This window comes from Choloepus didactylus, chromosome 3 (genome assembly GCF_015220235.1).
Source record: "Choloepus didactylus isolate mChoDid1 chromosome 3, mChoDid1.pri, whole genome shotgun sequence".
In the NCBI taxonomy this organism is placed as follows: Eukaryota; Metazoa; Chordata; class Mammalia; order Pilosa; family Megalonychidae; genus Choloepus; species Choloepus didactylus.
Window position 1 is genome coordinate 217,404,713 of NC_051309.1, and position 16,897 is coordinate 217,421,609.

Here is a 16,897-nt window from a genome sequence, read left to right on the forward strand (position 1 = left end):
CTTAGGAGAATAAGAGGCAAGAAAGGCAGTGAGTGATTCAGAGGCTGAATCTACCTGATCAGGTAGAGTAAAAATCAAGCAGAGTAAAAGAAGAAATTGGGTTAAAAGTCACAGCAAGATGTGGACTTTTGAAATAAATGAAAAAAAAAAAACTCAGAAAGATGGAAAAATAAGGTCAAATAAAAATAAGCAAGGGTATCTGAAACATACACATACAAAATAGAAGTTGATAAGGATGATGAAGAATGAGAGAGCCAGTAAAGAAGAAAATAATTTTTGTTTAAAGATGGATTTCTTTTTTTCTCAGAGAGTAAATGGAATCTTCACTTGCTTGATATATTTGTTTTGCTTTTTGTCTTGGTATCAGTGATAAAAATATTTAAGTTAGACATTTTTTTTGGTTGAGTCTGAGCACTGCCTGTGGTGTTCCCAGTGATGTTAGTGGGAAGCGGTTTGGATACTAAATGCACAAGAAAGCTTTAGCTTCATTTAATCCATGCACCCAGGGCTGGAGGCACCAATTTCAACTTCACTTCCATATAACTGTGAAGTTTGACAAGTGAATGTCAAGCTTACTACAGGAAAAAGGGTGTAAAGTCAAATTAATCCTTGTTTCTACTCCTAATTCAAGATGGGCAAACTATCTTTCAATTTCCTCAAAATTATAATGACAGTCAGGCACTCAGCAATGTTCTTGTATCTTTAGAGTAGAAATTTTGAATAGAGCAGCTTCTAGTCTGTATGTTAATATATATATTGAATTAATGTAAATTTTTTGTTAGAAACTGATAAGCTACCTTATTTTTTTCTCTTCTATATATTATGTGTAAAAAAATATAACACATATATATATATATATATATATATATATATATACACACAAAACATAATTTCCAAATATTCTATCAGTTAGTTGCCATTAAAAAATTGTTATCTAAATTGAGATGCAATGATGTGACTTTAAATCATTACCTTTGAAACTGTCCTGGAAAATATATTTTACTTAATGGTAATAGATCTCTTTTCCAGCTACCCTGGAAGATAAAATATTGGTCATTAAAAGGTTGAGCCCTTTTCCTATTTAATTATAATTAATTTAATTAATTCACTGTATAATTAACTCTTTTATAATTTAACTTGATTTAATTATTCCCAGAAAGTGCTTAATTTCTTTGCTGTTGTTTATTAATCCTGAAAGTTTAGTGAAGTCCACTGTACTTTGTTTGAACTCTTCTTTCAGGAGTATTTAAGGTTAAAGACTGCTTAGAAAGTAGTAAAATAGAAGTAAATCTTTCCCCTTCTTTTTTCTCCTTTGCAGCTACATCTACATCTACCACTGGGACAAGCCATCTTGTAAAATGTGCAGAGAAGGAGAAGACTTTCTGTGTGAATGGAGGCGAGTGCTTCATGGTGAAAGATCTTTCAAACCCCTCAAGATACTTGTGCAAGTAAGAAAACAAATCTTCTGTGTGGCTTATGTCCATAACTGCTTATTTCAGATGATTCTGTGTTTCATAATGTGGTGTTGTTTCTTTTTCCAATTGTGCTACATTAAATGCTGTTTAATTTGTATAGTGTTTTGAAACGTTCATGCCATTTTTCATCTCCTTTGTTATGTCCAGAATTGTTTTTTTTTTGCCTTTTTAAATTTTTTTTTGCCTCCATGTTTACAATGTTGCTTGCCTTATGGTTTTTGTTGTTACCTAGAAAAGATATGCAAATATCATAGAAGCCTATAACATTTGATGCATTAAGCTATTGCAATAATGTTCCTTTCTTACCCCAATGATCACCTGCAATATCAATAGAACAACCAAAAGAAGCAGAGAGGCCAAAGACACTTTACTGAAACATCTATTGCACTTGCGATTGTCTTATTGTTTCATAACTTTTTAAAAACGCAATTTAGGTCACTCTCGGTAGTGAAAAAGCAGTAAATTGCTTGTGTTTGGAAATGCACTAAGTATGTGTTGCATCACTGTGTGTAGAAGGCAGTGTTCTTTCATGCTCTGTAGTTAGCATATCTAGAATGGTACTCTCTTTCCAATGGCTTGAAGGAGTTGATGCATCACTAGATAGAATAATAGATTGAATAGGACAGTGGTGTTATCAGTGCATTAAAAATTTTGAACTTGTAGTAAAAATCCATAGAGATCATTCAAAAGCATTGTGCCATGCATTTTTAAATCTATTGCTATTTAGTCTGCATGTGGTATATGGACTCATATACTTTGATGTGGGTAAAACATGTTTGACATCTCATTCAAATAATGAAAAATACACATTTATTTTTTGGTTGACCAATAGTTGTGTCCACAAAGCTGGGCATTTTAAAGGTATTCTCTAAAAACATGGTTGTAGAACATTGAATACATTGTACAGGCAATTTGGAAACATGCAACAGATATAACAGATACATTGGTTCTAAAGTAGCAGTGCTTGTCTTAAATGAAGAAACACCATGCCGTCACTGAATTTGTCTTCTGTTCTAGAACACACTCATATGACTTAAGTACCAACAAGGAAGAGCAAGTGTCTGGGAGAGGCAGTTGATCTACTAAAGATAATACCTAGCAGAATGAAAAACAAAGGCACAAGAACGAGGCCATTTCCCTTGTGCCAGCATGCAAATAATACATGGATACATACATGCCAGTTCTAAGTAGTCTTAATTATGTTCATAACTAATGAAGTGCTTCTTAGAGTAATGGCATGTTTTAAAAGCATAACAGCTACCAAAAATGCCATTTTGTGGGAAGTGTTTTGCTGCTCCCTGTCCTATAGTAGACATGGGCGTCTCCACGGTGTAGCTCATTGGACCTCATGACTATGGACAAGACTACCCCCGCCACCAGCCCCTGAACCATTCTTTCTGGTCCTCAAAATCTCTACTTTTCAGAGAGTAGAAACAGTTCCAAAAGAAGACAAGTTGGGAGGTTTTCTAGCTGAATTTAGCAATGAAGACAGATAATTTATAAAAGGAAATAGGATCTGATAATGTGACTAAAATCCAGGAATCCTAAGAATAGAATTCTAATCCCAATTATTAGTTTAACACATCTTTCATGGAGACAGGTAATAGTTGTAAGCCAAAATAAAATTATAGGTAAAAGCATTTTTAAGATTTTAGAGCAAGATAAAAAGGAAAGAGTACTTAGAAAAGAAATTATTTCAGGTCTGACTGATCCCATTTGACTATCTCTGTGTATTGTTTTAAAAATAATCTTAGCAGTTCACTTTCTAATAATCAAAATACCAAATCTATAAACCTATACAAACAATAAAAATCTGTCAATTCCAATCTTTGGTCCTGCCAACTTACTGTGAATATGGCACCCCCATATTTATAATATATAGTTGGAATGAACCAGTTTTATAGTTTCCTATAAGATTTTCTCTAATCACGTTTGAAAGTTCCAGAAGCTGAGAATTGCAATCTGTAAAATATGAGTTTCATTTATTATATGAGAGCCTTGTTATTCTTTCCTAATTTTAGTCATGCGGTATAATTGTGTTTTAATAAATTTCCTTGAAAAAACAAGTTAGAGTTCCTTAAATTCTTCTCCTTTTAAAACAATTTTACCCATATTATCTATGTCTCATTTTTTTTACTTCTTTAGAAAAGCCTCTGAGCTCACTATATTTTAATTATAATAACGAAACATGTTCATTTTTCATCATAGCCTTTACAGAGATTTACAAGCTGAGTGAGTATGTGTGAAAGTTTCTTAATACCTCTAAGGAACCAGTACAGTTATTTTCCACATATTAATTTCAGCTATTCTGCAGCCCTCCCACATCCTATACAAAACATGCAATCACTTAAGTGCTGTTCATTTGCTCCATTTTGGTATTTTGCCAACAACTGTAGTTTTTCTTTACCCACACAGTTTTTCATTAAATTTTAAGCCTGATCCAGAAAAAAAAAAAAAAAAAAAAAAAAACTTGCTATGTTTTCTGAATCTCCAGGTGAAACATTTGTAACTTCTCTAACAATATTAAAGCAGCATTCCATGAATGAATACTCTGCATTTCGCAAGCTAATGGTCTACTGGGTCATGCCTGCCTTGTAGCCTTGTAGTTCTCAGCAAATTGACATCACCTTTTTTTTTTGTTTGTAATTGGACTCTTTCAGGAAAGTGATAGAGATTATTGCTAGATCTTGTTGGAAATCTAATGCTTGACATCTATGATTCTGATAACTTTCTTTTCTCCTTTTGGACCATGACTTTTATTGATGCATCAAAGCAAGCCATACCTTGAAGGAAGAATTGGAGTGTATTAAATATCCAGAATATTTCAGGCTTGTTTTTTTAAGTGAAAAAGATAAGTATGTGTGTTTTAAAATCCATGTATTACAAACATATAACATTAAAAATCATCACTGCTTAGAAATTAAACAAAGACACACAATATACCATGTCTTAGGATAATACATTATTCACTAGACCACTTGAATAGAAACAGAAGACATACAAATGTTGCATTTTCTCATCATGGTCCTTCTATGAAGTCAGTTCATAGTTTCCATATGGTCCTTCTGTCTAGAACAAAACATTGCTGAAGTGTGAGCCACATCATTCCAAATAAGCTTTATCCCTGACTAAAGTCATGACTCAGAAACACCACAAGCATGGAAGTTTCCAAGTAGCCTCTCTGGTCGCCTAATCCACTGTTGTCTTCTTGGGAGTTGAGGTAGAAAAATTTACAGCAAATCACTTTTGTCTCTCAGTTTAAAATGAGGTGTTCCAAAGGAATTAACCATGTAGTAGTTAAACACTTCTCAGAGGAGGTATTTGCTGGTTACTTGGATTGCCCCCACCCTCCACCCCCCGCCATCAGGGACCATATGGGAATTTCAGTGGGTGTTCTCATCTTTTATGTTTGTCTTCTCTCTACAATAGTTTATTTACAATTTATCCTGAAGAAAACTCTCCAAATTAAATAAAGATGGGAAAAGGGGCATTCTTTTTTTTTTTTTTTTCTTGAAGGTGCCCTATGCATTCATGTATTTGAAAGAAACAAGATAACTCAAGTATGAAATTTTTCAGATTTTCCTCCTTGCTTTGCTTTTTCTTGTTCTTGTCTGTATTCTTCGGAACAGTTTCAGTGATAGCTATTTTGGAAGATGTTGCTGAGGTCATTTTTAATCTAAAAGTTATTTTGTACCAGACTGTGTCTATAAACACAGTATTTGTTCAGTGGACAGATGTGGCTTCATTGTAAGGGGATTAGAGATTTAACCACCAATTTTGCTGAACAGTTTTGATCCCTTTCACTTTAACTCTATGTATAATCTCTTTATTTATAACATAGAATTAATATATTCTCCAAATTTCTTCCCAGGGGCTAAGTGATATTAAATGAGTTCATTTCTGCTAAGGTACTTCTAACTCTGGGGAAACAGAGTTAGATTATTTATTTTCTTATAGTAATAAGTAAGTGGTGGTATTACATACTGTCTGTAGACATTGAAAAAATACATACATCTGCCTTAACAGATTGTTTGATCATGGTTAAACCCCAGTGCTTCATTTTATTTAACAAATGTAGTTTCTGTTTGGTTTGGTGAGGTCACCAACTAGCTTTATCATGATTCGGTAGATCATTTAATATCTCTAAACATTTGCTTTCTTATAAAGAAAAACAAAACAAGAACAACAAACAAACAAAACTAGGGAAGATGGAAGATGCTTTTGACCATTAACTTTTATGATTTTGTATAATTAATTTTTGTGAAATCATGCAGAGTAAGGGCCATATTATATGATGCATTAATTTAGGAGACAGTTATAAGAAACACATAACTGTAGGAGATAAAATTACAACAAACATGTAATAATAAATTAAACTCAGTAATTGCTATATTAATCAACAGTTGTTTATAGGGTAGCTGTATCAATGCCAGCATTTTTTAAAACACAGCAAAAAATATAAGGCATGGTCTTTGGCCCATGGGAATTTAGCCTGTTTGGGAAAATTAAAGAACTAAAGTAATAGAGTTAATATATTCCAAACTGTACCTTGCTTATTTTATAGGTTATCAGAATTCAGAGAAGAACCAGAAAGACTAAGCTGGAATAAGTTGGGAATGACTTTATAAACACAGCCATAATTTATGGGGTGTTCCTTCTGTATCAGGCAGGTACATTAGATGGCAGTGATCCTTTTCGCACACACGAGTGACTTGCAAACCTAGCTCAGCAGCTCTATCCTGGGAAGGGAAAAACGAAGCAACTAAATTAGACAGTGAGCCAGCTTACGAGCTTTGAAGGCTGAGCAGAAGACTTTAAAATAATAGGGAGTAATAGTAACTTCTCGAGCAAGAGAGTGGCACCATAAACATAGTGAATTTTCAGGGAAGAAAGACTTCCATAAAGCCTAAAATATGGGGACTAGGTTAGATAGAGGAGAGAAAGCCTAAGACACTACCAAAGATGAAAGCTTTATAAAACCCTGGCATAATAATGATGGTGATGATGATAATATTTATGGTAGTTATTTATAGCTGGATTAACATAATTAAATGAGGAACTCGTGGTTCAAACTTATAGTTATGTCCTGCAGCCTCACCATCATGGCTGTAGAAAGAGAAATTTGGAATAGATGAAAGGGGATAAATTGGATTAGAACTTCCATCCATAAGAACAAACAGCCAACTCCACCCTAACTCCACCTCAGAAAGAGTTCTGTCTTCAGAGTTAGCATTACAAGTGTTTGTGGCATTGCTCTGTGCTTGAGCATGTGCTATTTAACAGATACAGGCAGCATTTGTGAGAGAGGGTTGGGAGTCTGGTGGCTTAGATCTAGATAATCAGCTCTTCTGAGGACCATGTCTTCTACTTCTTCTATGCCCCTCAGATGTTTAGAATCCTGCTTTGTTTTTACTAGGTTTATATTAACCCACTTTGACATACCAAGGTAGATTGAGGGAAATAACTTTTGTTCTTAAAAGTACCAGTATTTTGGTGCTGTCCTGCCTAAACTCAGAATGCCATGCTTTCTTCTTTTTCTCATAAAATCAACCAGCCAGCCACATAGATTTGTTAAGCAACTTCTGTGAGCCAGACTCTTTGCCAGTGCTGGGGATGACATGGTGAATAAAAACAGAGTGGTTTCTGCCCTCATAGAGTCTATAGGCTATTGAGAATGACAAGAGTATTTCAAGGAATTAATTTAATTATTTGAAAACAGAGGTGTGCTGAGTGCTGTGAAGGAGATCATTTAAGGAACTAAGGAAATGTATAATGTGCAATCTAAATGAGTCAGAGGCATAGGGTCTGTGGGGAAAAAAAAAACTGTATGCAACGGTGCTTGCTGAGCATGTAGTTTATCTAGAATAAAATCCACAATTTTCAAATATTTATATTAAATGATTTTTTAAAATGTGAATATTCAGATGTTTCATCATAAAATGAGGTAGGCAGAGTAGAAAGAACTATAAAGCTCCTCTAGATTTCTAAGCTATTTAATGAAATGGGAAAGAGCATCCTGCAGAGAAGAAGAAGAAGCCACAGATTAGCAGTCAATATGTCATTGTGTCAGAATGATGTGGAGATGTATGGGATGTAGAGTGATCCCATATTCAACTAAATAGTTTGACCCCAAACTTAGAGATACATCATGTAGAATAAACACCAGCAAGGATTTTGGTCTGGAGATGAGTATTTCCGAACAAGCTGTGCAAACAGAAGCTGAGGAAGGGCACCAAGGTTCAAACAAGGAGTGAATTCATCATAGGCGCTGCCACCCTCATTATTGGGATTGCATGTCGTAGACCTTGAAAAACAGCATTCGAGAGCCAGCATATGTTTTCCTCGACACTTACCCATGAGTCCAGTGTGGCCACTATGTGTATACTGTTATGTCATGGGTGGGAAACTGGTCCCCAGATCATAATAAAACAGAAAAGAGATGATACATTATAGCTGACTAGTGATGGAGAGGTATGGGGTTGGATATGAAGGAAACATTACTGGAACATTGTATTTTTAGTATTTTCTTTAATGATTTAGAAGAGGACAATCCCATGGGGAAATAAATGTCTTTTGCAGATGATATCAAAAGGAACACTAAAACACGAATTAGAAAAGCATATAGAAACCTCAAGACATTTCACTTATAGGTAGATAACAGAATGAGGGTCATCTTGGAAAAATGCAGACTAATAGTAATAATACATTTGGGAAAGAATAATCTACAACACAGATACTCAGCCAGTGAGTAGGCGATTTCTGGCCAGAAGGCTGAGCAGGCTAAGGGGTGAGAACAGTCATCATTTGCAATATGATACTGTAGAAAAACAGAGAAGCACAAATATTTGAGCCAGTGCATACACTGCCAAATCTAGTTTACACAGAGTGAGGGTGAAAGGCCTTGGTGTTTATCAGTTAAACCCACCAGTGTTCCTCAATGTATATTTTTAGATATTTCCATTATTTAATATTTGTAAAATAGTCACCAAATTATTCCAAATGCTGTATAATGTAGGAGGAAACATTGGAACTACGATTGAAGAATGGGAAAAAAAAATAAGCAGTAAATACTCTTCTTTTTTAGTCATGTCTTTTAATAAGATTATATAAGTATTTCACTGTGGAGTAGTGACTAAAGAGAGACTGAATATCAGATGGACCTCTTCTCTCTTCCCCTCCCTTATTAAGGGTGGGACTGATGGAAATTAATGAAACCAAGAAATAAGGAAAGGAAAATATGCCTAAGGATGGTTCATAAACTGACCATAAATTATAAATCTTTTTTAAAATTCTCTACCTAAATAACCAGAAGCTTCTTGGAGGATCTATGGATATCTTTAAATACCCTAGAGATTCCACACACAAAAAAAGGAAATAATTTATTCAATTAGAATATAAAAATGTACACCAAGCACTAAACTGATTCTCAAAATGCATGAATTAATTCATGATTGATGATAGAGTAGACATATGAGGATATTAACAGTATGTCAAGGTTATTATTAAGGGTAGTTTTTATTTTACTGGTGCCATGCAGAAATCTTGGCAGATAGATTGTATTGATTTATTGAATCCTAGGTAAACTGGTATTCCAGTAATAGGATTTAAATCTAAGGTAACAGACTTATCGTTAAAGAGTAATAGACTTTTTTCAGGATTGCAAACAATCAGACAGAGGGTCTGTCCCCTAAATAATTCACAATTGACTGTGTGAAAGTCTCCTTTGATACAATTCTTGATTGGATATTGCAGTCTGATCCAAACTGTGGTTCAGTTTAGCAAATATTTTCTGTGTGCCCTTTATGAGCCAGGCACTGGACTAGGAATTAGAGACAAAAGCATCTAAGTATGGCCACCATCCTCAACCTGCTTCTGATCTAGTAGAGGAGAAAAATAAAGAAGCAGATTATCATTTCACAGGTAAGTGCAGTGAAGGAGATCAGGACAGGATAAAATGTGAGAACTGAAGAGGGGGCCCAACCCAGGACATACAAGTGGGAGATGGGGAAATAGAGGGCAGGGATGGGTTCATCGCAAGAGTTGATGTCTAATCTCAGACAGAACTGTCAGTGAAGTTTAAGAATTATCATCCCATTAGGAGCAATTATGGAACAAAGGTTGTTTATCATGCTGAGAGAAAACACTAGAATAAAAACAAAATTTCCAGCTTCTAATCTGATAATGAAACAAATGGCATATATTTTTTGAAGCAGCAATGAGTACTTGATTATTATTTGAATACTTGGATTCTTCTAAGAAATAACTTTTTTGGAATTTGCTCAGAATCATGCATATTGTTCAAATATCAGATTAGATTTAATGTACTCTCACCTCCCAGAAAGATAATAGATTGGATAGCCTGCTTAATGTAAAATACTAATATAGAAATATGTCAAGCCAGACATTCTCCCTGTTCTTTTAGTAGCTATTCCATAGCTTTAATCAGAGATTATAGGCTATATAGGTTTTCCTTTGTATATGCCTTCTCTACATTCAGTGCACTGTGCAATTTGCTTATGCAGAAACTATCCCAGCCATTTACCATTTCCTTCCATCTGATTTGGCAATAACCCTAAATGTTCACAAAAGTTACATGATTGTTTTAGCTGAACTACACAGGAATAGGCATTTGCTATGTGTTTTACCTCCATGATTGTCTTAAAAATCCATTCTATCAAAAATGATTTTTAAAAGTCCTTGAGTTTTGTCATCTCTGATTGTCTGGTAGTGCTTTCAGGAGAAACGAAGTCAGGGTTTACTCACAGTGATTACTTGTATTAGGATGAGTGTTGAATAAGAGAATCTTTGAAAATCACTTAGTTAAATCCCTGTATTTTATCACAGTTTTATGGAAACTGAGGCCCAGTAAAGCCAAACAGAAGATACTGTGGTTCCTGGTTACTTCCTCTTCTGAGTTCATACTCCCTTATGTCTTCAACTTTAATATACCTACAAGTCTCCTGGGGATCTTGTTAAATTGCAGATTCTTACTCAGCATTTCTGGACTGGGGCCTAAGAGTCTGCATTTCTACCATCAAGTTCCCAGAAGATGCTGATACTCTTGGTTCACGAACCACACTTCCAGTACCCAGGCTTGACACTGAGACAGTTTGATTCCCAAGTGAAGATACATGTTAGTGAAAGGATAGTTTTGGTTGAGACATAGGTGAGAATTCTAAAAAGGATTCACATATCTCGAGTAGCTGTAAGTGCTAAATGCAGCAAATATTCTGTATGGGCGTAGAATGTAGATAAACCACATTCCTGTAATGTATTCTAGTAAGCATCATGTTAAAAATTTTAATAATTATAAAACTTAGTGGGTGCAGTTTTTAACCCTGTTACATACTTGTCCTGTACTTTTTAATCATAGAACTCCTCACATCTAAGATGCTGACATGACACTTACCTAATAAAATACATTCCTTCTCTTAAGGGACTCACAATTCCTCAGCTATTTGTTAATTTCATTTCCTTAAATAAGGACATTTCTTGTCTTACTTCAAATGGTTTGTCCTGTCCCCCCACCCCCAGCTCTCAGAGTTTCCACACATCTGACACTATGTGCCATGTTCTTTGTATGAAAAAAGTGAATTGATGTGTGATCAATATGAGAATTTTTACTTTTATCAAAAAATGCAAATAGGTAAGATGAAATGGTGATTATATGATATCATTGTTAATAATCATAATTAGGCTGTAAGTTTACACTGCTACTCATGGGACAAAAATTCTGTAACTGCTAGTGTTGTGTCTTGCAGCCCATTCTGCATGACATGGGAGAATCAGATATACCAAAATTACTTGATAACATTTTTTGGTGTTGAGTATGGTTTGAAGGAAATGAAAAGAAATCACCCCTATATTAGTAAAAATTAATAATTTTATTCCATCTGTTTGATGACAAAAAGATAGTTTGTTCTTTTTTATGGAAAAGAAAGGAGTGTGTATAAATCACCACGTATATGCTACCAGAACTAAGTTCTACTCGATAGGTGTTTTACATGATGATGATTGCATAGGTAAACTATTTATAATAATTGTAGCTATGTGTTTTGGGTATTCGAATAACATTTTGCCATCTGTAAGTATATTTGCTTACTAGAATCTTTCTGCTGGCTCTATTTATTAGAGCATTAAATTAGATAAAATTAATCCAATCCTAATGCTTTAGTTACTAAAGTAACAGGAACAAAAAGATCAGTTATAAAAGACTTCCATATTTAAGCACAGCCCCACTTCATAACCTTAAGGACAATATTATATCAAGGTTAAAGAATGGGTGAGAAAATAAAATTTGTTTTTCAAAATGGTTTTATGTTACATGCAAATGATATCTATGGTGCACTACTATAGAGGCATAACTGGTTCTAAATTTAAAAATGCATCTGCCTTTGATTTGGGATTATTGGGCTAAGTGAACTTTGTATTAATAAGATCTGCTTTTACTATTGGTCCTTCACAATGAAAAAAGGAGACATAATTTGTGATATCTTAAAAAATAAAACCTGAGATGTAGTTTTTCTTGTCAATAATCACTAGAGTATGAATGTGTTTGACTTCTAGCCCAGTTTAGGTTACAACATTAACCATTGCCAGGGCTGATGATTTAGCATATATAAATATATCTATGATATAAGTATGAAATTGGTTTGTGTATATATATATATATATATACACACACACACACACACATACATACATACATACATACAATTTCAGGGTTAATAATAAAAAATATTTATGGATGGAACCATATAAGCTTTAATCAGAACCACTGTTTTAATACCCTAAGAGTCAATGGTCAGCAAATGAGGTACTGCCAAAGGGAAAATGACTTGCCGCACATACTTTACCACCTGTATTCAACTTTCCAACCTCACTCTAGTTAAATTTCAGTAACTGGTGGTCTTTTGAAGACTGAAGCACACAACAACAAAAAAATCTACAGCCAACAGTTTACATGGGACATGGTTTTCTAAATGTTTGCTCTTCTCTTTTTCTTTTCTTTTTTTTGTTTTAAGTTGCTCAGCAACCAGGTCATCTGTAGGTATCTCCATATTCCATAGGAGGAAAATTGCCAGTCTGAGAGTTCAGTGTCTTTAGCATTCTATTGCTTATCACATTTTTGCCCTCTAGGTGCCAACCTGGATTCACTGGAGCAAGATGTACTGAGAATGTGCCCATGAAAGTCCAAAACCAAGAAAGTATGTTAAAATAATCTGAAATTTACTTTCTCCTCCAAACTACAGCAACAATCACTACCACTTGGTGCTTTTGCAGCTCGGTTGTAGCTGATTCCTTTTGTTCTAATTATGGCTCAAACTCTCGGGACACAAAACCCGCTTCCACATGACCTTGGTTGACTGTCTCCCAGCACAGACCATCCATTTGAAGGAATGACCCTTCAGAACGGCCAGTGATGCTGGCAAACCTCCCAGGCAGTCTAGCCAAAAAGCATTTCCTTCCAGCATTTTTGGCCAAAGCTATCTAGTGGACAACCGAGATGAATAAAACATAAGATTTCATTTTAAGTGGTTTCCTTTGAAAGAAAGCAGTCGCTCGAAATGTTGGGATCTTCCCGCATTTTGTGCAAAGCACCACACGTCCTCCAAATTTGCAATCCTTTGGGGAAGTGCCAGAGTCTGAAAGCCATGATTAGGACAAAGAGTCAGTTCCCGAGGGCCAACTCACCAAGGTCAGTCAATTGACACTGAAGGAGCTTCTTTCTAGCATATATTCACCTCTGCTCTTTTTCTCTGTTTTTTCTACCATTGTTTTTTGTTTCTTCTCTCAGGTGCCCAAATGAGTTTACTGGTGATCGCTGCCAAAACTACGTAATGGCCAGCTTCTACAGTACGTCCACTCCCTTTCTGTCTCTGCCTGAATAGGAGCATGCGCAGTCGGTGCTGCTTTCTTGTTGCCGCGTCTCCCCTCAGATTCCACCTAGAGCTAGATGTGTTTTACCAGGTCTAATATTTGACTGCCTCTGCCTGTCGCATGAGAACACTAACAAAAGCAATTGTATCACTTCCTCTGTTCGTGACTAGTTTTGGCTCTAAGATCCAAATAGGCGTGTGAGGCTCCGGATATTTATGAAATTGATATTGAACTATGTGATACAAAATGATATAGTCCATATCAACCAGTGAAATTATAATAAAGGCATTTAAAAGTCTCACTTTTATTGATAAAATAAAATCATTCCGCTAAACAGTCCATCTTCTTTATAAAGTGGCAACATCCTGGAAAGACTGTTGCTAAGTTGTAACCAATATGCACTTGAAGTGATGGTAAGTTAATTTGGTTCAGAATGTGTTATTTATATAACAAATAAACATAATAAAAAGAGTTCAGATGTTTCTCTTCATTAACAAAACAGTTTGCATTTAGATATAAAAACAAAAAAGCACTGAGTAGGAAAATTTAAAACAAACATTTCACAGCAAATGAGATATCCTGGCCTATAATTATGTTGCTTAGGAAACAAGTGATTCAGGATTAGTGTAAACAATCAAAGCGTTTCTTTATTTTGGCTTCAAAGGTAACTTTAGGGGAAAATAGTTTAAAAAACACTTGTGACTTACTTTGAAATACAATGATTCAACTCTAGATTTTTTTTTTTTTTTATTATGCAGAATTGGGAAATTCCGGTGCATTTCTATGATTTCATGAAGTTTTGAACATCATCCCTATAAGAGCCAATCCACATTTTATATAATTACATGAATAACTAGAGTATACATTTGTCCTTCCCTTGTGAACTGGGACTTACTAGCTTTTGATCCTGGACCTTTCAAAGCATTGTATTCAAAACAGATTCCATGTAGTTATCCATTTAGATTAAGGGTGTGCAAAGTGTTTCTGTGAAGGGTCAGACAGTAAATATTTTTGGATTCTGTTATTCGTCACTTTTAAGCTCTACCATTATAGTCAACAGCAGCCATAGACAGTAAATAAATTGATGACCATGGCTGTGTACCAATAAAACTTTATTTACAAAAGCAAGCTTCATTTGGCCCATGGGCCAACCCCTAATTTAGATGGTCAATTGCTTAATTTGAAGAAATATTTCACATGGCTTATTGTAATTTAAATTCATGTAACATAAGAAAGAGTAATATGAACTGGTCATTTAATTGACCTAAAAAAATGGGAGATTTATCCTTGCTGAGACACATGCAAGAATATGGTTGCATCATATGCCATTTTCTGTTGTGAAAAAATTGGTTAATTGGCATTACTAAATGTTCAGACACAGTCTATTTTATTCACAAATCTTTAGAAAATATGGATGTAGTTGGCAGAACATTTCTCCATGGCTATAGATTAATTTTTTAAGGGTAAATAAGATGGAAACTAAAAGTAGAAGAGAAAAATGGAATTTTATTTAATACAGCAAAGTCATTCCTTTCAGGAATGTGGTTATATTCAAATAACATCAATTTAGCAAAATCTATCTGACTGTATAAATACAATAAATCTATATTTTAAAATTTAATGAAACTTCTGAATATTTTTGTCATTATGGAGAGTTTCATTATGCATTGAAGGCAGTATGTCGGGGGCTATATAGAGAAAAGTATTAAAAATGAAAATATTTCTCAAAATAATAATGGAGTTAAATTTGCCAATAGTAGCCAGAGAAAATGTTCTCAACTCTTTCAGACCATTTTCTCTTTCACAAGACATCACTTAAAATGGCCCTTATGCATTTATGAAAATCAGAGTGTGATTCCTTAAATAAATTCTTTATTAAGCTTTAAATGACACTTTTCGAAGACATCCAGGAAAGCAGCATTTGCATGTAACCTTATTTGACAAAGAGTGATAGGAAGTACATTTATGAACAAAATATGTGATGACTATGCCTGAATGATGCTACATGTCTGGAAAAGAAAGCCAACTGCCACTCAGAAATTGCTTTCCAAAGTTGGCTTGTACAGAGCTAATTTCCTAACCTCTATGTCTTAAATTCTCAGTTCTTATCTCAGCATACCCGTATATAGAAGGCAGGAAAATAAGGGAATTTTTGCTGTTCTTAAAAACTTTATGTCAAGTAGCAATGAAGGCTGCACAGAGGGATAGAAAATGTCACAGTGGCCAATTGTAAATGAAATTGTATTCATGAAGTCCAGAAAACATGTTACATTTTAAAAGAAAAGATATTCCCCAGCTTCAAACAGAAACATTTAGAAACCTACCAAATCACATTTTTAGTTGAAGAATAGCATTCTGAAAGTGCAATTTTGTAAAACTAAGTTTATTAGTAGATAGCATACATTATTAGGATTTCATACAGTGATTCGGGTTAGAATGTCCTATGAGCTATTTATTGATTTATAAAAACTGATTTAACTATGAAAGGAAGGAACGAATATATATTTGATATGACTTTCTTGAAGGCAGCAATTTGCCCTGCAATAAAATATATTTACTGTGCTTTCTAGAAAAATATTGTCAAATTTGACCTATCTTAACACCAGATTCCTAGTTGAAAGGATCATGTTCATCAGTGTGATGTGTGTTTGTGTGTGTGTGTGTGTGTGTGTGTACAGGTCATCTAAAATCAATTTATAGACTTTATGGAGAATATAAGTATTCCCAGCTTCAGTAAATAGAGGTAGTATGGAGCAAGTGTATCATACATAAATTAACATATAATAGAAACTAATTATGTGAGAGTCCAAATTCTAGAATATTTTTAAAGGAGTACAATTTTAGAACTTGTAAGCACATTCTCAAAATGAGTAAACTTAGCAGATACCCTTAAAAGTAGCTTTAAATCATAGTTTACTAGTGCAGAAATTATTTGCGTTTATCTACTTTAAAAGCCTATTGAAATTATTTATTTATTAGATGTGTGTATCTTGCTGACAGTAGAATAAAAGGCACCTTCCACCAATGACAGAGTAATCATAACTTCCAAATAAATGTTAGTGAGATTTTGCTCTGTATGTGTGTGTGTGTTTGTGAGTGTGTTATTGTGCACACAGTAACTTGGGAATAAAGAGGAAGTCTCCCATTACATTTCAAAGTGCTCAAAGGAATTGGTTTATGTGAAAAAAAAGTTGTCTACATTGATACAGGTAAGTCTAAAATTAAAAGTCAGATGCTAAATTAGTCCCACTTAGAACTGTCATTGACAGAACTCCTTTAAAAATCTCAGAGGTCCAGAAATGAGTTGCATTAGCAGGCCTAAGATGTTAGAGAGTAAAATTCTGAATGTCTTTTAACAGAACCCATAAATGCATGTATGTATAATTTGGGTAGTAGAAAGTCATTTTATTCTTTTCTTCTAATGCAATTGAAATTTTAAATTAACCTACAGGTTAATCAGTTTCCTTCAAACAATTATAAAATCCTAAGGCAAAGGATTAGTGAGTCAGTATTTGTTTCTGAAGACTCTTAAGATTTAAATT

The 16,897-nt window shown here is 34.3% G+C and overlaps 1 protein-coding gene across 20 annotated transcripts in view; it reads left to right on the top strand.

Annotated features, from left to right (window-relative positions):
• The window catches only part of NRG1 (neuregulin 1), a 1,140,254-nt gene that overhangs the window by 1,095,342 nt on the left and 28,015 nt on the right, over positions 1–16,897 (top strand). For 14 of the 20 annotated variants that reach the window (XR_005216042.1, XR_005216043.1, XR_005216044.1 and 11 more), the window contains 2 exons: positions 1,319–1,448; positions 13,273–13,331. Coding sequence is in view for 17 of the 20 variants with exons in the window: in XM_037831331.1 (XP_037687259.1) it covers positions 1,319–1,448; positions 13,273–13,331 (189 nt within the window). In the remaining 3 variants the exon portion in view is untranslated. Of the gene's footprint in view, positions 1–1,318; positions 1,449–12,614; positions 12,683–13,272; positions 13,825–16,897 lie in introns of those variants that run through there. The other 6 variants (XM_037831321.1, XM_037831333.1, XM_037831327.1 and 3 more) reach the window with 3 other exon arrangements.